Genomic DNA, 24,038 nt, shown 5'->3' with positions numbered 1-24,038 from the left:
AGTGGAGATAGGGCTGGTCCCTCTGGGCATTTTTCCCGCAGAAGGAATGATGTGTGCCAGTACAGGTGTGTGGCGAAGCACCTGGTGGCCTTGGGAGGTGGTGGTGTGTGTGGGTGGTGGAGAGGGGCTGCAGACGGGCTAGTGCAGCAGTGACGAAAACAGCTGTGGTGACCTGGGGCTCAGGCCGGCAGTGCCTCTCACAGGCCACATGGTCCTTGGCAGTTTCTCTCTCTCGGAGCTTCAGTTTCCTCCGCAGTCAAGTGAGAGCAGGAGCGCTGCTGCCTGGGGCGGTGGAAGGGTCTGCCGAGGTGGTACAGAGAAAGCACTGAAACTAGTCGTTTGGGGTAAGCTTATCGTGACCGCTCACTTAGAGAACTTAGAGAGCCAGAGTCAAGGGGCAGGCAGTGTGGATGTATGTGGGGTCCTCAGCAGCAGGGGCCGAGCCAGGTTGGCTGTGGAAGGGTGGCCGTGGCGGGCTGGGGTGAGGGGAGATCTGGAGTGCCTGGGCTGGAGGCGACAGGTCTGATCAAGGTCTAAGTGGGAGGGGCCTCGGGTCAGTGTGGGGGGCCACAGAGTTGCCTCGTGGGCTGGCTGGGAGGACCTCCCTTCCCAGGAAGACTGAGCCCTGCCTCTCACCCAGGGCACAGGCAGCCAGAGCGGCTGCAGTGGAGCAGGCAGAGGAGAGGGGAGGGATTGAGAGGAGGGGGCCCAGGCCCTCTGGGGCCTGGTGACATCCACTATGTGCGACAGAGTGAGAAATGTGATTCGGATCACGCCACATGCCCGCTCTCAGCCTAGAGGCCATGCTCCTGGCCTGCACCCACAGTCTCTCCGGCCACCTCTGTTTACCACCTGGAGCTCCACACGTGGCCCACAGTTTCCTGAGTGTACCTGTGTCTCTTGCCCATGCACTTGCACTTGCTCTGGCGAGACCTGTTTCCTGCTCCTCCTGCTGCCTCCTGTGTACTCTTCAAAACCCAGCTTGGCAGCCACTCCCTGACACACACATCACTTGAGCTCCTTTGCCACTGGCATGCAGTCTCTTGCTGTCATTTCTGTCACCCTGAGTTCTATCCAGGTCTGACAGTGTGTGCCCCCAGCTTCCCTCATTGGCGGTACCTGGGTCTGGCACTCAGGAGGCACTCCCTGGCCAAACGGAACTTTCCATAAACAGTTGGAAGCCGCCTGTGGTTTTGAGTCTGGCTGTCTGTCTGATGGTTCTCACCAGCATTTTTCCTTAGCTGGATGTTTCAAGAGATGTCAGCCACAGGCCAGCCCAGTGCAGCCCCGAATTGTGCTCAGGGGAAAGGTGGGGCTGTGGTACAGGAGTGTCAGGGCTTGGGGCAGCCTGAGCAGGGGTGGCATGATGGCAGCGGAGGAGGCACGAGAGGCCCAGCTCCACTCCCTGCTTCACGGCATAGGGGGCATTCGCTGCCATCCCATGCTGGGTCCATACCACTGAGGGCCCGGGAACTCACTGCCACAGCCTTCTAGGCCTCTCTGTTCCTGGGAAAGTACCTCCAGCTAGTCCTCAGACTAATTCTAGCTATCATGTGAATGATGGCTGGCACCCAAATGATTCTTAACCTAGGGTCATAGGAGCAGCAGGTGATGGCATGAGGGGGGCACCTTGGCAGGTTGGTCATGAAGCTGGGGCAGCCTAACTCCAGCCCACTCTCTCCACTCCATTGTACGAGTGGGCTGCAGGTGATATGAACAGCCAGTGAAATCCTGGACATCTGAGTGTGCTGCCGTGGTGTGTGGGGGCTGCGGGGGGGGGGGGGGGGGGGCTGTGGGTGACGGGGCCAGTGTGGAAGGGGCGGTGAGGAAGGGCCAGTGCCCAGGGCCTGTGTGCATGAGCCAGCCGTGTGTGTGGTTGTGGTAGATGCACACAGGCCGGGTATATACAAGGCACATGTGTGTGAACCTGAGTACAGGTTGTGTGTATACAGGTCGTATGTGGGGTTGCACAGAGCATGTCCCAGTCCCATTGTGGTGTGTACCCCAGCTGTGCACAGCCCGGTGTGTGCTCGTGCCCCCTCAGGATGCCCCTGCCCACCTCAGCCAGCTTCCTGGCCTGTGCTTTTGGCTCATAGGACAGCGGTGGGGCCCGGCGGTCTGTGATTGGGGATGGCCCTCAGCTGTTCACCCACTACTACGATGATGCCAGAACCATGTACCAGGTGTTCCGCCGTGGGCTCAGCATCTCAGGTGAGAGGGACTGTGGCGGTGTGGAGGGGCTGTGGCAGGGGTTGAGCATATTCGAGGGTAGGGGTGAGCCAGCATGGTACCAGGGGCGTGGCAGGGGAATGGTGCCAGGTTCAAAGGAGAGAAGACACTCTTGGCCCTCTTCCCACCCCATCAGAGTAGCTGCATTGTGTGGCCAAAGGGCTGGCCTCAGCTTTGTTCCAGCCCTGGGACGAACTACCTTAACCATTTCTCAGCCCGCACACTGTATCTTCCATTGGCAGGCCCCTGGCTGGCATGGTTCTGAACCCTGAGCCCCTCAGGTGTCTGGGTGACCTGGGGTATGAGGCAAGGCGGGTGGGTGCAGAAGAGCAGCCGCTCTCTCTGCCCAGTGGCCCTGGTCTCTATGCTCTTGGGGCTGCATCACGAGGTCATAGTGGGGACCAGCACTGTGTCAGCCCCCGTTCCTGAACCCCCCTGACCTCTGGGCCAATGCTGTACTTGTGTGCTTGAGGCCTTCTGGGGCTTCCGCAGGTCAGACAGGCAGCTGGGGGTGGGGCAGTGCACATGGCCCATGGGCCACCCCACAATAGGTGGTGTCCATCCAGGTGTCTGCGGCACCCCTGCCTGCCCTCCTCCCTTGCCCAAGGCCTGCTTCTCTCTCTGCAGGGAACGGACCGTGTCTCGGCTTTAGGAAGCCCAAGCAGCCTTATCAGTGGCTGTCCTACCAGGAGGTGAGTGACAGAGGACAGGCTCCACTCTGTCTGCCCTTGCAGGCCTGGCCCTTGGGGGGGTACCCTGCTGGGCCCCAGGGGGTCACACTGGCCTTGTCTGGCCTGCCACACCGCTGGCAGCAGCCTCACAGGGATGCCAGACACTGGGCGGGGAGTCAGGGAGGTCTCAGACCTGTGGGAGTCCCCCCGAGGCCCCCTCCCCTGCGGAAGACTCCTTGCTTCCCCATCACTTCCCCACGTACACGTGCAGGTGGCCGACAGGGCTGAATTTCTAGGGTCCGGACTTCTCCAGCACAACTGTAGAGCAAGTACGGACCAGTTTATTGGCGTTTTTGCACAAAATCGACCGGAGGTGAGCATCTGCCTTGATTGGTTTTAGAAGAATCAGTGGAGTGGGGGTTGGGTGCTACAGAGCAGCCCTGCTCCCACTGGGCTCTGGACGAGCAGACAAATGGAAAAACCCTTAGTTTGTGCCACATCCTCCTGCCCCCTAACCCCTCATCAGGAGTGGACATCCCAGCCCAGCTCCCTCCACACCCCACCCAGCCCAACACACAGCTGCTCCCTGAACCAGGGGAGAGAAGGACCTAGGGAAGAAGCCCGAGCCGGCCCTGGAAGTTGGCATGGGGCTGTTTGAGGCCCCAGAATTCCCTGGGGCCAGCACGGTCTATGGGGCCAGGCGTGCGCAGCCACACGTAGAGCCCTGTCATCACAGGACCTCAAGCAAGGACTCCAGTGGCCTGGACCGCGGGGCAGTGTAGCCCTCCCATCTGCTCTGTGTTGCCCCACCCCCACCCCGTGTGTCTCCACAGTGGATCATCGCGGAGCTTGCCTGCTACACGTATTCTATGGTGGTGGTCCCACTCTATGACACCCTGGGCCCTGGGGCTATCCGCTACATCATCAACACAGGTGAGCCCACCCGGCCCCTCCCTGCTGCTGGCAGCCAGCCTCCGCCGCAGCCTCTCAGGCTGTGCCAGTCGTCCGACGCTGCTCACACTGTGCTTCCGCTCTCAGGGAACACTAGGGGCTTCCGTAATGGCCCCCGCATTGGTTTCCTGGGTCCAGCTGTCTCCAGTTAAACTTCGCCACAGGGCCTGACCACTAGGGAGGAGCCTCTGTACCTCCCCTGTGGGTCACTGCGGCTTGGGGTGGATGCTGGCAGCAGCGGCTGTCCCAGCTGACCAGGGACGATAGGGGTTGAGCCCGCAGCACAGGGTGCTTGCGAACCTCTCCAGGAGATGCCGGGGCCTTCTGCCCTGGCTCCCTCCAGCCTCCACGCACTCTGCTCCACATGCAGCACAAAACCCAGACTGCCCGTCTTACCTGTCACTTCTACACCGGCTGTGGCACACACAGCCCATGGTTCCACTGCCCGGCATGTGCTGCTTACAGTCACTGCCTGACCCTCTCTGATGGTTCCTGCAGCTGACATCAGCATCGTGATCGTGGACAAACCTCAGAAGGCCCAGTTTCTGCTGGAGCAGGTGGAGAAGAAGGAGACTCCAGGACTCAAGCTGATCATCCTCATGGAGCCGTTCGAGGAGGCTCTGAAAGATAGAGGGCAGGAGTGCGGGGTGGTCCTCAAGTCCATGCAGGCTGTGGAGGTGAGGAGCTGCTTCCACCTGGGCTGTTTGCCGGGCCACAGCTGGCTGGCCACCACAAAGGAGCTGTTGGTTATCTGCCCCTCTCGTGCCCTCTGGCCGGTGTGGTGGGCTGTCGGACCATGGGAGGGTTGAGAAAGAGCAGGCTTCACAGAGCTGGAGGCAGGTGACAGGGTCAGCTGGCCAGCACAGTTAATGACATAGGCACTGACAGGTGCGCGGTGGCATCGGCCAGCCCCAGAGCTGCTCTTACAGCCGCTGCATTCCCAGCTGCAGCAGCCTATCTGGGCCTGAGGAGGTAGACACAAGGTCCGGGCATCACAGAGTCATTCTTGCAAATGTGTCCCAGACCCCCAGCAGCCAGCAGAGCCGATTTTTCTGTGCCTGGCTTCTCCAAAGATGTCAGATTGGTGGCAGGTGGTGACCTGCTAGAGTAACACAGGACATCCTGGCCTCCAGGGCCTTAGGTCCTGCTCAGTAGCAACTGACCCCAATTCTGCCTCATGAGATCCAGGCCCCTGGGCCCTCCAATCCCCCTCCTGCTTCCTGGTCTGCTCCCAACTGTACCTACAACACTGTACACTTGCACCCCTCCACGGCTTTCGGGGCACACCTGTGCCAGCACCCCCATCTGCCCCTCCAGCCCTGACTAACCTAGTGGCCCAGGCCGCCCAGCCACACTGCCCGAGCAGGCAATGCAGATACACAGTGGGCACCTCGGGCCACCTCCCCCTGTGCGTGTGCACAGTCTCTCCCTGGCCTCAGGCCCCATCTGCAATGAGGGCGGTGACTTTGGCCTGGAAGTGTGTCTGAGGAGAGGCCTCTGAGGTGGCGTTTCCACCTGGGCCATGTCTAGGCAGTGAATCCTAAACTCTGGGCTTGGCGCAAGGGCAAGGCCTACTGTGCAGAGCTTATTTTGATTTTTTTTTTGATTGATGAGAACTTTTGAGCACTTAAAATCAGTGTTTTCCTCTTCTAGGACTGTGGCCAGCGGAATCACCACGTTCCTGTGGTAAGGTCGCCCTCCAGCAGGTCTCTGTTGACCAGGGCGATGCGAGGGCACGTCCTCGTGGAGACCTCACTGTGCGCAGGCACTCAGAGGAGGCAGCAGAGCAGCACCCCGCGTTAATGAGCAACCCTGGAAATGCCCCTGTGGGGTGCCCGGGACTGCTGTGGGTGGGGGTCCCGAGAGGGACCTGGAACAGGGGTCAGATGTTTGGGAGGGGGAAGAGAGGGCTGCTGATTTTCTCTGTTGGGGAGTCTTTCTTCTCCCCTTTGAATGCAATGAAACCCCCAGAGGGTGGGATGGACGGAAGCAGCAGCAGCGCCAGTGTGTAGTGGACCCTGGGCCTCGAGGCCTGGGGGCATCTGTCCTCTTTGTCCATCTTTTCTGTGTGTCACCCCCAGGGACACTGACTAGGGTTGAGTCACCGGTGAAGCTCGCTCCTCCCCGGGAGGGGACCCTCAGAGGCTTTGGTTTCCCAACAAGGCCTCTGGCTTCCAGGCCTCCCTCCAACTTAGCCCCCCCTGCTGCCCTCACCACCCCCGTGAGCTTTCTCATCCACAGACCTGAGCGGGTCCCAGCGCTATTTCCCAGGGCCCCTCATGGGGGCCCTGGGGGGTACCCACCTTGCACATACCATGCCCGAGCCCTAGAGACATGCTGTCTAACACCCCCCATGCCCTGGCCTCTAGCACCTCAGCCTATGTCCAGAGTAGACCCTCACTCACCCTCATTTTATCTGGAGAGAGCCTGTTTGTCCTTCAGTCTCAGATCAGGCCTCCTCCTCCAGGAAGCCAGGTTTCCTGTGCCAGCAGCGGTGGTGGGCTCTTCTTGGTCACCCCGGGACTCTGTGGCCAGTGGCAGGGCAGTCTTGGTGACACAGCGGGCAGCTCAGTGCTCTGGGCTCTGTGTGCTGTTCCTGAGCTTAACTAGCCTGGGGAGAATGAGGGAAGGAAGGAGGGAAGGGGGTCCCATTAGCTGCAGGGGTCAGGCCTCGATGTGGCCACTGCAGCCCCATCCCACCTGGAGCTTAGCTCAGACTCGGCGGAGAGTGGGGGTGGAGGGCCAGGTGTGGGGTTGATGGTGCAGAGTGACGTCCGTGCTCTCATTAGGGTTCCACAGCTTCTTTCCTCCTGCCCTGGGGCTTGCCTTTCTGCCTTCGTGGCTGCAGCCCACAGGCACACACATGTGCCAACACAGACAGCACACACAGCGGGTGCACAGCAGGGCTGGCTGGCAGAGGGGCCCATGGGTCTTACGCCCTGGTTGGCCACACCAGGTCTCTTTAATACACGCCTCTTCTCACCTCTACAGCCCCCAAAGCCCAGCGACCTCTCCATTGTGTGTTTCACAAGCGGCACAACAGGTAAGTACCGGCACCCAGGTCACCAGCCTGGCCCACCTGTGCCCTTCCTTGGAAACCTGGTCAGGGTGACTGCAGGGGTCTCTGGTGCCTTCTGAGATGGGCTGAGCCTTGTCCTGTGCCTGGCTCCAGGTGTTGGGTCCCTGTTGCTCCCCCCAGTGCCCAGCACAGGGCAGCACAGGGGGGCCAGACACAGATGGACAGGTGTGAGCTGGGAGGTCCAGGGTGGGGACTCGCCACTTTCTGGAGCTGGAGCCAGAGGAGGGCTGGGCCGCCAGGTCATGCCATTCCTCTGTGAGGAGTAGCTCCCACGCCCCCGCTTCCTGCCCCTGCCTGGTCTTTGTGTCACGGACTACGGAAGGAGTGTGGGGGAGTGGCATCTGAGAGCCACTTCCTGGGGGGCTGCAAGCCAGTAACAACCCTTCTGCCACCACTCTCCCCGATTTCTCATCTGTGATGAGAACGGCTAGAGGTGCCCAGTAGAAGACGGGAAGGGTGTGAAGGGGCAGGGCAGGCACTCTGCAGGCTGGGGCTGGTGTGCCTGGGCAAGGCTGTCTGGAAGGGGGCAAGCAGAGATGACGCACTGCCTGCCCAGCGCTGACAGGGGCACACGTATGGGCCTCAGTGGAGACAGCCAGGGGAACGGCACATTCCTCGGGGAGGCCGAGTGCGCACAGGAGGACTGTGGCCACAGGCACAGCACCTCGCTGCCTGCGGTGCCCCATTCCCGCCTTCCCGCGCCCCTAGGGCTTCAGCAGGGCCTGTTTGGTGAGTGATGTGGGAACTGTCCCAGCGGACACCACCAGCAAATGGAGGCATTGGACCCCTGCCCTGCCAGCTCCCAGCCCAGGGCTCTTCCCATTGCTGCCTGTCCCTCTCATCTGACGACTTGGGAAGTCACCTGCCCTGCCCTGATTGGGCGAGAAGTTTCCGGCCACCTTTCTCCAGGGTGGAGACTGGCCCACCTCAATGATAGCGCTCGGTGGGCAGTGACTGCCCCCCGCCCAGCCTTCTATAGACACAGCCTCGAGGGCGTCTGGCAGGCCTTTGACCAGCCCCACAGGCGGGACTGTCCATGCGGGTAGATTGTGACCACTTGGCTTTATGGAACGAGATGAGTATTTGCCATTAACTCAAGGGGGTTTGAGAATTTCCAGCACGTTGCTAAATCTGCTAGAGAAAAACTAACACAGCCTTCACTCTCCAGGGGCTGGCATCCAGAGCCAACCCAGAATTCAAAGACGCCCTTCTGGTTGGTGTCTCTTTGGGTCACGAATTTCACAATGCGAAATTGTGGTGACACGTCCCTCTGCCCAGGGCTGGAGAGCAGGTCACTGCAGTGGCTTTTAGCTTTGGGCCCTTGCCATCCAAGAGTGCCCTCAGGCTTTTAACAGGTCCCTTGGTCACAGGTGGTGCCCCCACATCTGGGCAGAACTCACGAGGCATAAATGTGCTCTTGCCCAACTGGACAGGGCAGGCCGCACATGGGCGCCTTTCTGGATGCTGAGCCATCCTGCCCAGGCTGCGTCTGCGACTTGGTGGGTGGCATGTGGGAGCGAGGTACGCGGGGCCCGAAAGCAGGTGGCGGGCAGTGCCAAGCCTCCCCCTGCAGAGGCGTGGCTGGTGCCAGGGCAGAGCTGGGCAGTGAGCAGGCCTCTGGCTGATGTCAGCGTGCCTGGAGGCGCGCTTGCATTTCCTTGGCATCAGTCTCAGCCTGTGCTGCGCCTCTGGTCGTCACCGTCCCATTGAGCACATGAGCCGTGCGTGTCCTTGGCATCAGAGCCCCGGACATAGTTTCCCTTCCACACCGTGTCCCAGCTCCCAACTTCGTCGAGAGCCACGTGGTTCTTCCTGTGGGGAAAGCTGGAAAAGATGGTCTGAGCCTGACACATAGCTCGTGGTTCTGGTGGTAGAGTCATTCTGGGAAGATTCTCTCCTTGGTTGTGATGGCTTTTGTTTCAGAATTACAAGTGTCAGTCTGAAGCCTGAGTCAGTCTGCCTCATGGACCTCTGCCCTCCCAGCCAGGCTGGCTGCAGGCATGCGTGGTGGGCAAGGCGTGGTCCACCCTTCCCCTCTGGGCTTTCTTTCTTTTTCATATCCTCACCGAGGATATATATTTGTTGATTCGAGAGAGAGAGAGAGGAGAAACCAACTGAGAGAGAAACATTAATCAGTTGCCTCCCAGGATCGAACCCGGAACCTAGGTATGTCCCCAGACTAGAAATCGAACCAGCAACTTTTTGTCACGTGGGACAATGCTCCAACCAACTGAGCCACCCTGCCAGGGCCTCTGTGGTGTTTCTCCTCCTCCTAGCTCGCTGGAGATGACTTCTAACCTCTCCCACCCTCTCCCACCAGGTGGACGTGGGGAGGGAGAATGAGTAAGTGATAAAGGGATGCTGGGAGCTGGTTTGGGACAGACGGTTAAAACTCACTCTTTGTTCTCTGGACGCTTGCTGACTCAGTGCAGTACTCTTCACCCAGTTCATTCAGCCCTTTGATTACCATTTTCTGGGTGAGGGCTGCAAAGTCACCTTATAGGTTTACTTGATATTTGGGGGAAAATTCTGCACATAGCCTGGCCCATCTCTTTTGGAGTTTTATAGCTATTGTATCTGCTGAGTTGGTGGAAACTTCTAATTTAACATCTTTTGTGCATGGATTATGTCCTTAGAGCATATAGAAGCGCTATGAGGTGGGTCCACTGTCCCCATTTTGCAGGTAAGGAAAGTGAGGGGAACAGCTCTGGGCAGTGAGAGCCAAGGCTTGGATTCGAGCCCAGTCACACTGGCCGGCAGCATACTAGGGCTGTTGCAGGCTCCCACCAGCCCTCCGGCCCTCTGAGCCACCCTGGAAGCCCTGGGCATCCTCACAAGCAGTAGTGACAGATCATGTCATGACAACGCAGGACCATCCATGTCCCATCCCTGCGAAGAACAGGTGGGAGGGCCTTCTTCAGCCTGCGGACCTCTGGCCTGGCCTGAGCTGGGCCTTCCTGGGTTGCAGATGCAGCAAGGAAGTCTCCTGCCAGCAGAGTTAGCTGCTGGTTCCTGGGGGCTAGGGCAACACAGGGCCCTGGGTGTCTGTGAGGTGGCCTGAAGGAGGCAGGGCAGGGAGAGGCCGAGAGTCACCAGTCCCTTGAGGTGCCCCACCTGTGCAGCTGTGTCCCTTGCCTTCTGGTCCTAAGCTGCTGGGAGCCTCCAGATGGGCTTCAGGCATCTGCAGGTTAAAGGTTCCTGAAGCAGCCCTCGTCTGTCTTGGACTCTGAGGGTGGCTGTGGATGAAGGCCAGAGGCTGGGGTGGACAGCGCTGGTGCCCGGGACTGCCGGCTTGGCTGCTGCTCTCAAGGAGTGCGGCCCTTGAGCTTCCAACCAATTCGCCTTCTTGCTTTCTCTTTCAGGGAACCCAAAGGGCGCAATGCTGACCCATGGGAACGTGGTGGCCGACTTCTCGGGCTTTCTGAAAGTGACAGAGGTGAATAAAGTAGACTCACTAATGCAGGTGCCTCTTGAGGACGCCCTCAAACCTCAGAGGTTTTTTTGTTTGTTTGTTTGTTTTTTTCCCCCTGATATTATCTGGGCTGCCTTTCACAGGCAGGAGTTCCTGTTCTTGTTAGAGCGGCCCTCCATTAACTTTCACAGAGGCTTTTAATCCCAAACACCGAAGTGGTCTTCACCCGATAAACATTCAGTTGAGTTCTGAGAGTGGTCAGAAGTCGCAGAAGGGAAAAACACAGAAATCTGTTTTTGCATTTTGAACTTCAGAAACTGGTACACCTGTGGTTTGTGTACGCCTTAGAAGAGAGCCTTTAATAGCTGTTTTTCAAGCAGGTCAGGGTTTAATTCAGTCATTTCGTACTGAAGGACTACTAGGGTCTCAGAAGTTATGGCAACCGCTGAAATGTAACACTGTGCTTATTAAAAAGGTAAATGTAAAAGTGAGAAGGCCGGACAAAAACACATTAGCATTTTATAACTGACTTAGAAGGGACCTTTTTCCCACACGTGGTGAGTATGTGAATGTCCTAGTTTCCTTTAGGGGCAAGAAATGTGCCTTTTCACAGAAGTGAGGCCTTTTCACCCTGTGGAGAGAGACCCCCCTCGGCACGTGGCCCTGTGGAGCGTATCCCTGAACATTCCATGTTTCGGTAGAGCCCCAGTCAGGAGCCCCGAGCCGGCTTTCCCAGATCTTGTCCAGACTTGTCCAAAAGTCAGCCTGTCAAAAGGACAGGGAACAAGGAAGTCCAGCAAAGGAAAGCTCCCGAAGGCATGGCCCAGCCCGATCACTGAGCTCGGTCCATCTGTGAGACGTGGGCCTGGGGACACAGTGGCCCTCCGTCCCAGCCTTCCCCGCGAGGCCCTGGCTAGTGAGAAGCCTGGCGCAGCCATCTGCGGCTTGGCCGTGCCCGCTCCCTGGTCCAGGGCAGGCACCCCAGCCACAGCTGGTGTAGGTCTAGGGTTTTCTGGGCCCCTTTCTCTGGAAGGACTAGGAAGTGCTGACAAGACGAGACCAGACCTGTGCAGCGCTGCCCAGGCGGCCCAGGCAGACTGGTGAGGCGGGGCCTGGGCGGGTCTTGCAGCCGGAGGGAGACAGGGGCAGAGGCTGTCCGGCGCCGCCCGACCCCGAGTGAGGTGCAGGCCCTTCCCCAGAGGAGACTTCGCTGCGGAGCCGCGCTCTGCCGGTTTATGTGTGCTTCATTCAGCCTTTTGCTTCTGCAGATAACCAGGCCCTCTGGCGCTGCGACCTAACACTCCGCTTGCACGCTGCCCTCTCTCCCTCTCCCTCTCCATCGCTCTCTCTCTTTCCGTCTTTCCCTCTGTTTTTTGCTTCGCCTTTTCTCTCTCTCGCTCTCAGTTTTTCCTCTCCTCCCACCTCTTTCTCTGTGCCCCCTCCCCTCCCCTCTTCCTGTTCGCCTCTCCGGGACCATTTTCTCTTTATTGTTTTACGACTCTCTTGTTGTCTTCCTGTCAGTGTTTCTTTCCTTTCTGTCTCCCATGCCCGTCACCTGCAGAAAGTGATCTTTCCGAGACAGGACGATGTGCTCATCTCCTTCCTGCCTCTGGCTCACATGTTTGAGAGAGTGATCCAGGTAAGACGCCCACCTGCCTGACCGGGCCTTGCCTGGGCTCCTTCTCTTTTCTTGCAGAGTCAGTGGGCTCCCACTTGTGCGGATGTGCACATTTCCTATTTGCCTTTAGCACACATGTTTGAGCGAATGGTGCAGGTAAGGCCCTGGCGTCAGGGAGGCACGGTCTGTGCCCAGAACCCAGAACCCTAGCAGGGTGTCACTTGTCACTGGTGCCAGGAAGTAGAACTAAACCGCCCTGTCCTCAGAAGGTACCACAGGGGTTGGAGGGGTCAGAGGACCTTGGCCAACCCACCTGTCCCTCCGGGGAGCGTGGCTCCAGCAGACACCCCAGGCCGGCCCTGCCTTACTTTCCTGTGGACACACCTGGGCTGAGAGGCCCAGCTGGTGGCACAGAGAGCTTTGAGGAGGCGCTTTGCTGTCCAAACTCTGTGCAGCGTGACTCTGTTTATGGCCAGAACACTTGCATTCTATAATTTCCATTGCTCATGAACCTCTCACAAAGAAAACAAGACAGTGAATTTGCGCAGTGAACCATTGGGACCCCTAAGGCTGCAGATGAACTGGTGCTGCGACTGGCCCTGAGACTGGCCTTGGGGGGTGCAGAGGGAGTGGGGGGCCCACACGGTATTGTGGTAACAAAGAATTTTCCATCCATGTGTCACTCAAGGGGCCAGCCTACGAGTAAACTGTCTTCTAAGCCTCTCCCCTCTCGCCTTGGGGGACATGTGTCGTATTGGGTCACACTGTCCAGTGTTCCAGACCTAGATTAGAATGCCAGCAGCACTGTGAACTAGTTTCATGACTGGGCAAATCCCTTTACCTGTCTGAGCTTTGCGTTCCTCACCCATAAAAGGAGCCATGAAATGCTGTCTTCCACATGGGGCGGCTATGAGTGTTGAAGACAGGAGCGTGCATTAGGCCCCTGGTACACTGCTGGCCCATTAGCAACCACCAGGCCCCCCCCACGGCCTCCCTTTCACCATTAACAGCCTCTCCTGTCCTCGTGGGCACCGCACACCCTTCCAGAGTTGCTGAGGTGTCCTCGGGGAATCTGCGGGCTCCCTGAGACCTGCAGCAGACACATTCGTAGGGTTTGGTGCAGCTCAGAGACTGGAGTCCCCAGGGGGGCTCCTGCCCAGGGTTTGGGAGTGAGCAGGAGGGCAGCACAGGGGGACTAGATGCTCTGGTGTCTCCCGAAGGCTGTGTTCCAACTGGCTCCTGCTTCTCCTCCACGTGCCTGAGCAGGAACTCAGTGAGGGGGGGGCTGTCACCTCAGATGGTGTTGAGTGTCTCATGGCAGCAGCCAGACCTGGGGTGGGGGTCATGGGCGCCCTCCACGTAGGGCAGAACTGTGGACGGCTCTGGACCACAGCCAGGAGTGACCGTCCTCCGAGCCTCCTCCCTTCCTGTCCTCCCCTCCAGTCTGTCGTCTACTGCCACGGAGGGCGAGTCGGCTTCTTCCAGGGAGACATCCGTCTCCTTTCAGATGACATGAAGGCTCTGTGCCCCACCATCTTCCCGGTGGTCCCACGGCTGCTGAACCGGATGTATGACAAGGTGAGCCCTGCGGGGAGTCCCTGGCCAGGCTGAGGGACTCAATATCTGCTTGCGTGGCCCCAGGCCTGGAGCCCCAGGTCCTATAAATGGCCTCTTTTCATACATCCCCTGATTCTCATCTGTTTTCTTCCTAGTTTTCAAAACCCTTATTGGGGAGATTTTTTCCAGGAATTTCTAGCCCCCCAATGTGCCTCCACCTCGGTGGTGTCCACCTTTGTCTGGGTGCCACGTGTTCACTGACCTCCCACGGCAGCACAGTGGAGCGCGGCTGGCTTTGGGCCAGTCCAGGCCTTCTTCCTGTCTGAAGGACGGACGTGCTGTCTCATAGCTCCTTCCACCTTCTGCTCCTCAGATCTTCAGCCAGGCGAACACGCCGTTGAAGCGCTGGCTTCTGGAGTTTGCAGCAAAGCGTAAACAGGCTGAGGTCCGGAGTGGAATCATCAGGAATGACAGTATCTGGGACGAGCTCTTCTTTCACAAGGTTCAGGTAAGAGGACAAACGAGAGGTTATAGAGCAACACTAAAGTATCCAATAGATGGCCTGACTAAGGAGTTAGGGAAGTTTATCCCGGTGGCTGCTATCTTGTAAAATAATAACTCATTTGGTCATGAAATCAAAGCTTTAGGCTTCCATTGAATTCTTAAAGCAGGGATGTCAAACTCATTTTCACTGGGGACCACATCAGCCTCATGGTTGCCTTTACAGGCCAAATGTAATTTTAGGACTGTATAAATGTCACTACTCCTTAACTAGAGACAAGGAACTCGGTGCTACCGCTGGGTAGAAACAAGGTGCCGGGCAGGATAAAACAAAGAGGATTCAGCCCATGGGCCTTGTGGTTGCCACCTGTGTCTTAGAGGACTCACTTTTGTTCTTTGGAGACGTGTTATACTTGCCAAAAGGCAACCGGCAAGGTCTCCTGGAAAATGAGTGCACTGCCTTCCATGGGTGTCAGAGCAGATGTGCCCGGGGTACTGGGCCCACCGGGGAGCTCCTGGGCTGGAGGGCTTCCGCGGCCCTCCTTGTAGCCCTGGCCACCGTGGCTTCCCAGCAGCACTGGGTTCCAGAAAGATGGCCAAGAGTCCTCCTTGGCCCTCCCGTGTCCCCTTCCTTCGGCTGCACCCCAGCCGGGCCGACCATGACCGCTCACCTCCGGAGCCCCACTGAAGCGTCCAAGCCCCGCGTTACCCCAGGTACATGGAGTTAATTAGTATCATTACTCATTTTTTCTTACTCCTCCATTTTCAGCTATGAAAATTAATATTTAATCTCTCTTGGCTCAGCCTACAGAAACAACATATTTAAGGAATTCTTTGTGTCTGCACTGCATAGTAAATAGAGCAGCCAGGGTATTGATTTGTAAAGGAAAAAAGCCTACGTCATTGGAGTGGAAGTGGGAAGGAGTCCTCCTAAGTAATTGTTTTGGATGCTTGCAGATGATTGGAGGGAGAGGGGACAGCTGTGTATCTGAAGGAAAGTAGAACTGAAACCGTAAAATACTGCATAGATTAACGTCACTTATCCCGAAAGACGTGAGAGAGTTGGCCACAGGGTGGCTTGAGGTGCGCAGCTGGCTGCGTTGGTTCCTTCGAAGGAGAAGGGACTTCCTCAGCCCACGTCGTGGGGCCTCAGGCCTTGTCTCTGAGCCCTACCCTAAGGTCCAGGTTGAGTCCCATTGCTGAATGTCGACCTTGGCTGAGGCCCAGGTGGTCTAGACGCCACCCGCAGCCACACAGAGCCTGGCAGGCGCCTCTCTCCCCACAGGCCAACCTCGGCGGGTGTGTGCGGATGATCGTGACTGGAGCGGCCCCCGCATCGCCGACAGTCCTGGGCTTCCTCCGGGCGGCTCTGGGGTGCCAGGTATCACCTTCCCTCAGCCTTCCCTGGGGGCAGTGGGGCATGTGCTAGGACAGGGCCAGAACCCTGCTGCACCTTTTACTGTGCAGAGAAAGGTTCTGGGGGCAAGATTCTAGTTGGGTAAAAGCTCAGTTCCTCTGAAGATGAGAAAACCCCAGTGCAGGTAAAAGCCAGGCTGGCCTGCCCACGTTCGGGAAAGCCCAGGTGCACCCCCCCACCCCAGGAAGAGAGATCTGACAGACGGCCCGAGGAACATCAATGTGCCGGAGAATCTGCACCATGCCCAGAATAGCACCTCTGCAGCTTCAGCCTGCAAAATTCTGTCCACCCCGGCAAGGGAGGACCCCAAGGGAGGGGGGGAGGGGGTGATTTGGGTTTTGTCGTTTGATTGAAAAAGTCCATTCCTACATTTACCCACTCGATTAGTATTTATTAAGTTTCTACATATGCAGGGCACAGTAACACAGCTGTGACTGGTGGATAGTAAGTAAAGTAGACACAGCTATTTCATCAATATCCACGCCTAAATTTTTATACCTTCAAAGCCACTGGCCTCTTCTACCCCAACACCACCTGGCCACTCCTAAGGGCAGACGCTCCCACGTGGCACATGCTTGCAAGCACATGAGGCTCTGGAGGGAAATATCTCACAGAGACAAAATCAACCACACAGTAGACTTTAATGTGTTTGTCTTTAATACACATGATCTGAATGAAAAATAGAGTCAGTAGTTGAAAATAGCTCAGAAAAACGTTATCCCAAACCACATAACCTTATCTACTAGATGTGGTAAAAGTAGCACTTCTTCCGAGCAAAGTAACCACCCCTGTTATCTGTGTTAGGCCACACCTGGAGTTACTTGCCTCCACAGCACCTCCCTTCCCACCGTGCCCAGCACGGAGCAGCCAGGCGTCAGGTGGGAGCTGAGCCGGCTGAGGGGGCAGCCAGCCCGCGGCAGGGCACGCATGCCTACAGCGTGGTTTCCATGTTTTGCTTGAAGGTTTATGAAGGTTATGGCCAAACTGAGTGCACAGCTGGATGTACGTTCACCACCCCTGGGGACTGGACCTCAGGTAGGATGGACAGGAGAGGTGGAATGGCTCTCCAGGCACTGCTGAGACAAACAGCTGCAGCACTTTCTCATGCAAAGTGCATTTTCAGCAGAAAAACAACAGAACAGAGCACACCGATGGCAGTCATACCTAGGCTGAGGCATTGTGGGTCTGTTGTTCTCTTCATTACATATTTTTGCATTTTCCTGCCTTTTTTGGCATGTTCCCATTTCTTCTATAGGTACATAGAAGTCATATTTTTAAAAAAGAAGTAATAGATCACAGTGTAGCTCCAGGTAGAAAATGATCACATCAGTAAATATCAGTTGTACTAGGTTTCTGAGCACCACGTAGGCTTGCTTATTGTCGCTTCAGAGTGAAGGAACCAGGCTATGAATTGGATGTTTTTAAGGAAAGGGGAGGCAACTTCCTAGTGGCCAGAGCACTATTTCATAAGGGGCCACTGCCGAGGCCCTTCGGGAACTACAGCATTTTATCACTTTAGTGTCTGTCACATTGGTGGCAGTGGCAGCCTCAGGAAGGGGCAGCTCCTAGCCACCCCCTTATTCTGAAGAGACTCATTTTTCGGGGCAAGGAGGAAGCAGCAGGTAGCCCCTGTGTGGTCCATCACAAGTTTAGACCAGATACTGGAAGAATCTGAAAACCACTCAGCAAAAGAATCCTTTAGGGGCTCCAACCTCCCCTGTGAACGCAGGGCCACTCTCACGATTCCAGTTTGCTCAGCTGCAGACTGGAACCCAGGAGAGCGGGTATGCACAAGAAATGTGCCCAGGAATGCAATCCTATCTGCAGGGCACCCTGGGTAGTCAGCAGAAACATGATGGGTGCATTCGAAATCAAAATCATATTTGTCCAAGTCAAGTAGAGAAGTATATTTTTCTCAGTTTTGTCTTTTTTATATAAACTTGTTTTTTTTAAAGATTTTATTTATTTACATTCAGAGAGGGGAAGGGAGGCAAAAATAGAGGGATAGAAACATCAGTGTGTGGGTTGCCTCTCATGCACCCCCACGCTGGGCACCTGGCCCACAACAACCCAGGCATGTGCCCTGACTGGGAATCGAACCAGTGACCCCTTCGTTCACAGGCCAGCATGCCATCCACTGAGCCACACCAGCCAGGGCTGAATTTTATCTTTTAAACTCTAGCAGAATAAAGCCTTTGGTGTGTACGTAAAGTCTTGGATCTTTGTACCACCGACAGGTGTACCACAAGGACTGTCTTCTGAGGCCCTGGCTCACTAACGTTCTTCTTGTAGCTGCCATCACATTTACCGACCTCTCTGGCGCACCCTCTTCCTTTCGGACACTTTCTTCTCTCTTACGCCATTCTGTTCATTTTCCTGTGTAAGACTTTTGAGGTTTTGCCTTTTTTATTCATTCTTAGCATAAAAACTTGCAGAGACTACTGACGATGGGAAGATAGGTATCTTTGTACAAATTGTGAAAGATGTTATAGCCTCTCATTTAAAACAGAAACCAAAGTGTCCCGCTAATTTTTTATCTCCTTTACTCTGTCGCTCCCTTTTCTTTCAGGACCTTGGCCAGCACCAGGTTAAAACTCCACCACCTTGTCAGTGAAATTCTGTAACAACCCCCCAAAGTGACAAGAAAAGGACTTCACTGTAATTTTGTGGTTGGAGTGTATGAGACCCAGAAAATTTGAAGCCCTGTTTTTCCAGGGCGAGTTACCTCATTCTGTTTTCCATTCTTTTCCATTCCTTTCCATTTCCTTTGTTACTCAACATGTGGTGTGTGGACTGGAAGTGTGAGCGTCATCCCCGGGTGCCTGTAAGCAATGCAGGAGCTCAGGGCTCATCCCAGACCCACTGAGTCAAAGTCTGAAGTTTAATAGAGCTCTAGATGACCACCGTGCACATACACCAACAGGCTGGTGACCGCAGCAAAAGCAACGATGGACCCCGAACCAAGGCATGCAATCTAGCATTGGGGAAAATCTTTTAATGCGGGCACAATTATTTAAAAAACACAACTTTATAAAAAAAAAAAAAGGTCCTGCCCTGACCTGCGTGGCTCAGTTGGTTGGACGTCGTGTGGTTTGGATGCTGGAAGGTTGCAGGTGCGGTGATTCCCAGTCAGGGTACAGGCCTAGGTTGCGAGCTCAGTCTCTGGTCAGGGCACCAATGAGAGGCAACTAATCGCTGTCTCTCACTCACATCACTGTTCTTCTCCCCTTCTTTCTCTTCCTTCTCCTCTCTCTAAAATAAATAAAATCTTTAAAAATAAAATTAAATTAAAAAGCATCACATGCTCCGGCCATCGTGGCTTAGTTGGTTGGAGTGTCATTCTATAAACTGAAAGGGTGTGGGTTCGACTCCCGGTCAGAGCACATGCCTAGGTTGCCGGTTTGCCCAGTGATAGTGTGTATGAAAGGCAGCCAGTCAATGTTTCTCTGCCACTTCGATGTTTCTTTCCCTCTCTCTCTCCCTCCCCCTCTCTCTAAAATCAATGAGCGTGTCCTCAGGTGAGATACACACAGATCCCAACCACCTGGTTGGTGTGGGAACGAGCCCCACACAGACCCTGTGCAGGCTGGTGCTAGGCCAGGGTGCCTATGTCACTCTTTAAGAACCACAACAAGGCCCGCAGAGGCTGGGCTCTCCACTCTCCAGAACTCCTTCTGTCCTCCACCCTGGCCTGTAACAAATGCCCGTTGAAAGCGGTGTTGCTTCTTATCTATAATCCCCAACGCGGGCCACGGGGGGCGCCGTGGAGCACCTTCGGTGCTGGAAGCGGCCTGCACCTGCCCCATGCCGTGCTGCTCCGCGTTCCAGGGCACGTAGGGGCGCCCCTGCCCTGCAACCACATCAAGCTCATCGACGTCGAGGAGCTGAACTACTGGGCCAGCAGAGGAGAGGGAGAGGTAAGCTTCAGCATTTAGCCTTTGTGTCTGTGGGTTCTACATGTGGTGAGGGAAAGAAAAAAAAAGAACTACTTTCCTTTTACCCTGTGTGAAGTCACCTTAAACTACTGATTAATTTGACTGGACTGAATTCAGTATTTCCTCTCCTATTTCTGAAACAAGGCTGGGACTGAGCTGGTCTAAATCAAGAACTGGAATTTCCAGACTTTAAGAAGAAATCCCATTCTTTCCCTCAGTGGCGTGGCCTGCTGCCGCGGCTCGGTCCCAGCAGCAACATGACCGTTTGCAGACAGGACGGATCAGGGAGGCGGGGCTGGCCCTTGCCCACTCACTCCCTGGGGGGGTGGCTCCCTGGTCAAGAGGCTGGGCCGGAGGCGTCTCTGGTGGAGTCAGCCCGCCTTTGAGACCGGATGGGACCCCACCAGTGCTACCAGCAGCACATGCCGCGGGCCAGGGGGTCCCTGAGGAAGAAGAGGAGGTGGTGGGGGAGCCTGGGGTGGCCCGGGCAGAGAGGAGAGAAGGCAGGAGACAGCTCAGACCTCTGGTGGCTGTTCTTGTCCTCTTGTCATCACTGCCGTTTCCCCAGTGGCTTTCCTGAGGGACAGTGTGCAGTGCTCTGCACAGGCCTCGTGACAACCGAACGACAGGAACCCACATGCAGGCTGACAGAAACCGGTGTTTGTCCCCACAGATATGTGTGAGAGGACCGAACGTGTTCAAGGGTTACTTGAAAGATCCAGACAAGACGCAGGAGGCCCTGGACAGCGATGGCTGGCTCCACACTGGAGACATCGGGCGCTGGCTGCCGGTGCGCAGGTTTGGGGCCGCGGAGCGCCAGCCCCGGGCTGATGCAGGGGTCCTTTCCGCATCCTGCCTGATGCCTAGTCACTCAGGAATACCTTCAGGGGTGGAGGTCGTGTTCTCTGCCTCGCCCCAAAGCTCCCGTAGCCTGCAGAGGCCGGGGATAGGGGTCCTTGTGAGAGGGTGGAGCTGGACCCACTCCCTGCCTGATGGCTTCCAGACAGAGCCCTGGGATCTGATGGGTGCACTGCGAGTGGCAGGCGTTCGTAGCTGTGGGAGACCCGAGACAGACACCCCATAGCTGGGGGGTGGCACTGAACTGTGTGGAGGGCTTGGAGCTGGGCTGGAAGATGGCTGAGTTCCTTTGGTGGTGACAGTGGTGGCTCTGGTGACCAGAGGCAAAGCCCCGTCCCTCTGTGGGACTCTGTATTGACTCACTTGCAGCATAAAAGTATGAGGCCATGTGAAAATCTGTGGCCATGACCCCCCACTTGTAGCCCAAATCAGTTATTGTGCCTAATTCTGTCATCTGTAAAATGGGGACACTGCCATTGTTTACCTGCACCATTATTATTGTCAGGAATAAGTGAGGTTGTACCTGTAACGCCCTTAGCACAATGCCTGGCACGTAAGAGATGCTTAGAGGGAAGCTGTGAGCAGGAAAAGGCTCTGCCACTGAAAGTGAGAGCCCTTGCTGTTCGCAGCTCGCCCCAGGAACCTGTCTTGTGTCTCCCGGAAGGTGCTAAGGTTTTGCAGGGGGTGGTGGTGGTGGGCGTTCAAAATGCTGAGTCTACCAGTCACATGAGAGGCGTTGCGTTCTCTCCAGGGCTGGTGGGCAGTTTGCCGCTGCCTGCATCCGAGTGCTTTCCTTTGAGAAGCGCTCACTCCTGCAGCAGTCGAGGCTGTGTCCTTGGTGCGCGCCCTGGGCCAGGGACTCGCTCCCGGGAGAGGTGCATCTCTAGACAGGGAGTGGCTATGGCACTAAGGAGTGAGGGGTTCGGGCTCAGGGGGTGCCACTTTTTAATGAGGCTGTTTGTCCATCTCCATAGGCGGGAACTCTTAAAATTATTGACCGGAAGAAGCACATATTTAAACTTGCTCAGGGAGAATATATTGCTCCTGAGAAGATTGAGAACATCTACATCCGAAGTGAGCCTGTGGCACAAATCTATGTCCATGGGGACAGCTTACAGGTGAATCCCTGCCCGTTGCCCTCCCAGCCGTGCTGGGCCTGCTGGAACATGTGGTTATCTTGGAATTAGTTTGTACATACTTGGTATTTGATTAAAGGGGTAAACATTAATTTCTTATCAAGTAGACAAGGAATAGTTATCAGTATTCCTCTACATATTAGATTCTGAGAGAAAATTTCTGTTTTTAAATAAATTTTTTAAAGATTTTATTTATTTATTTTTAGAGAGAGGGGAAGGGAGGGAGAAAGAGAGGGAGAGAAGAATCAATCAGTTGCCCCTCACATTCTGGCTACTGGGGACCTGGCCTGTAACCCAGGCCTGTGCCCTGACTGGGAGTCAAACCGGCGACATTTGGTTCAGAAGCCAGCACTCAGTCCACTGAGCCACACCAGCCAGGGTGAGGAGAGATTCCTATTTTAAGGAGCAATCTTAATTGCTTAGGATTTGGTGAAGTACACTTGGGTAACAAGTTGCTTGAAGTAGTAGTAATGGACACCGGCAGTACTTTTAACTTTATTTGTGTGTTTAGTAATTTTTTATTTTTCAATCACTGTTGATGCACAGTATTATATTAGTTTCAGGTGTACAACCCAATGATTTGATATTGACATTACTTATGGAGCGATCACCCCAGTGAGCCTAGTGCCCATCTGTCACCATGCATAGCTGTTGCAACATTAGTGACTATACTCCCTGTGCTGTACCTGCTACTTTTAACTAATGCTCTACCTACTTCCGAGAGGAATGGTGAAGTCAGATGCTGAGGCAAGATTCAGGGTTGCTGCCGTTTTGACTTTGCAAATGACTTTGCATATTTATGCAAATGACCTTTACAGATAAATAGGTTTAGTATTGCAAGTAACGGCACCAATGACGATACAGCGTTAAACTGCTATGTTAATTTACGTGGTTTAGTATTAAATTATTTGGAGAGGGCTTTTTTGATTTTTTTTTGTTGTTTGTTTGTTTTTCTGAGAGAGGGGGAGGGAGGGAGAGGAACATCAGTGTGTGGTTGCTTCTCACATGCCCCCTCCTGGGGCCCCCAGCCCACAACCCAGGCATGTGCCCTGACTGGGAATCGAACCAGCCACCCTTTGGTTTGCAGGCCAGCACTCAGTCCACTGAGCCACACCAGCCAGGACTGGAGAGGGTTTATTTTTATTCCGCTTCCACATTGTTTAGGTTCAAAGTCAGGAAGATCACTGTGAATCTAGTTTTTGCACTGAGTGGGTTTCTATAATTAAATATTATGAAATTATTTTAAATAATTTAATGAGCTATATTAATGAAATGGAGGACCGGATTAATTTAACTATTTTCAAATGGTCGGGAAATCCTGAGAAATACACGTTTTGGTTCCCAGAGTTACTGGTCAGCAGCCTGACAATGTACGTGTTTGAGTTTAGCATAAGAATCAAAAGTATGTGTAGATCTAACTTTACTGATTCTTAATCTTCTTAAGTTTATTCTTTATTAATTTTGTATGAAGTTAGGAAAATAGGTCAGAAAATGAACTGTCAAGAATGTGTGATATATTGGTGGAAATGTTTCATAACATAAGGCATATACTTATTTTTAGAAAAGGGAGGTGCCTGAGAATACCAAGAGATTATTTTTAAAGGTGGACCACAAATAACAACTTTAAAAGTGTCTGTCAGTAATACAATATTGTATGTCAACTATACTTGAATAAATCCAAGGGAAAAATATAAGGGCTTTTGTGACTTAAAAAAGCTTTTGTCAATTTTGGTAATTGTTTTATATTGGTGATTGGTGTATCATGTGGTACCAGTACCTTAATTTTGTATCTATATCAAAATTTTTATAGTGTTCTCAGGGGAAAAATTGACATAAATATGGCAGAGTGGAAACAAATGCTTTTGTCACGACTCGTTTTTCTTTGGTGGGACCGCAGGCCTTTTTGGTGGGCGTCGTGGTGCCGGACCCTGAGGTCATGCCCTCCTGGGCACAGAAGAGAGGAATCGAAGGGACACATGCAGAGCTCTGTGCAAACAAGGTCGGTACCGTGGGGCTGTCTCCTAAAAGGCTGCGGACCTTCCCTGATGCCGCACAACGAGGAGACAGAAACAGCAGACTGGCGGAACTGGAGCACATAGGGGGGTTTCTAGCTTTAGAAATGGCGGGAATCCTAAACCAGAAGCCCATCTCTCTTCATTGTTGTTGAAGGAACTCACATTTCTTCTTAGACGGTTTGGGGAGCGACTGAATTTTAGAGCCGGGAGACGTCACAGAACGCTGGTCCAGCCCTCTGGTCCCGCGCTGGCTGGAGGGTGGCAGCTTGGCCATGGCCCCGCAGCTGGCCGACAGCAGCGTTAGATGCGAGCACAGCCCTCTGACTCACGGGCCGCACTCTCCCCAAGTATGGGGTGGATTTTGTATCTCCTGGGCCTAGAGAGGCAGTCATGGACTTGAAAAAGTAACACAGTTCTTCCTGCTCAGAGCATTGGCCCCTCGCACCTGGCAGAAACCTTGTGGTTCAGGGAGGGCGCCGTGGAAGAGGGTCTCCATGCGCTGGCTCCGCACCAGCCCCTCCAGGCACACCCCCGTTTCTCAGCAGCAGCCACAGACCCCCTCGCTTCCTCTGGGCCCTGGGCTCATCTGGGGGCGATGGGCCCCTGGGACTCACCAGGCTGACCAGGGGGCCACTTAAAAACATCAGGTGGTTGACTTG

At 55.0% G+C, this 24,038-nt stretch overlaps 1 protein-coding gene across 7 annotated transcripts in view; it reads left to right on the top strand.

Moving 5' to 3' along the window:
- ACSL6 (acyl-CoA synthetase long chain family member 6) overlaps nt 1-24,038 on the top strand; it is a 57,806-nt gene that overhangs the window by 19,650 nt on the left and 14,118 nt on the right. For 4 of the 7 annotated variants that reach the window (XM_037129952.2, XM_037129947.2, XM_037129953.2 and 1 more), the window contains exons 3-19: nt 2,097-2,211; nt 2,857-2,921; nt 3,172-3,273; nt 3,734-3,833; nt 4,350-4,528; nt 5,505-5,537; nt 6,843-6,894; nt 10,293-10,366; nt 11,904-11,981; nt 13,404-13,538; nt 13,891-14,025; nt 15,304-15,399; nt 16,398-16,470; nt 19,264-19,352; nt 20,044-20,160; nt 21,203-21,346; nt 23,262-23,363. In XM_037129952.2, coding sequence (XP_036985847.2) covers nt 2,097-2,211; nt 2,857-2,921; nt 3,172-3,273; nt 3,734-3,833; nt 4,350-4,528; nt 5,505-5,537; nt 6,843-6,894; nt 10,293-10,366; nt 11,904-11,981; nt 13,404-13,538; nt 13,891-14,025; nt 15,304-15,399; nt 16,398-16,470; nt 19,264-19,352; nt 20,044-20,160; nt 21,203-21,346; nt 23,262-23,363 — 1,689 coding nt within the window. Of the gene's footprint in view, nt 1-2,096; nt 2,212-2,856; nt 2,922-3,171; nt 3,274-3,733; nt 3,834-4,349; nt 4,529-5,504; nt 5,538-6,842; nt 6,895-10,292; nt 10,367-11,903; nt 11,982-12,038; nt 12,117-13,403; nt 13,539-13,890; nt 14,026-15,303; nt 15,400-16,397; nt 16,471-19,263; nt 19,353-20,043; nt 20,161-21,202; nt 21,347-23,261; nt 23,364-24,038 lie in introns of all 7 variants that reach the window. The other 3 variants (XM_037129954.2, XM_037129948.2, XM_037129949.2) reach the window with 3 other exon arrangements.

Source organism: Artibeus jamaicensis, unplaced genomic scaffold (genome assembly GCF_021234435.1).
Source record: "Artibeus jamaicensis isolate MK-2021 breed Jamaican fruit bat unplaced genomic scaffold, CSHL_Jam_final contig_786, whole genome shotgun sequence".
NCBI lineage: Eukaryota > Metazoa > Chordata > Mammalia > Chiroptera > Phyllostomidae > Artibeus > Artibeus jamaicensis.
This window is presented reverse-complemented; position numbering and strand designations above follow the sequence as displayed.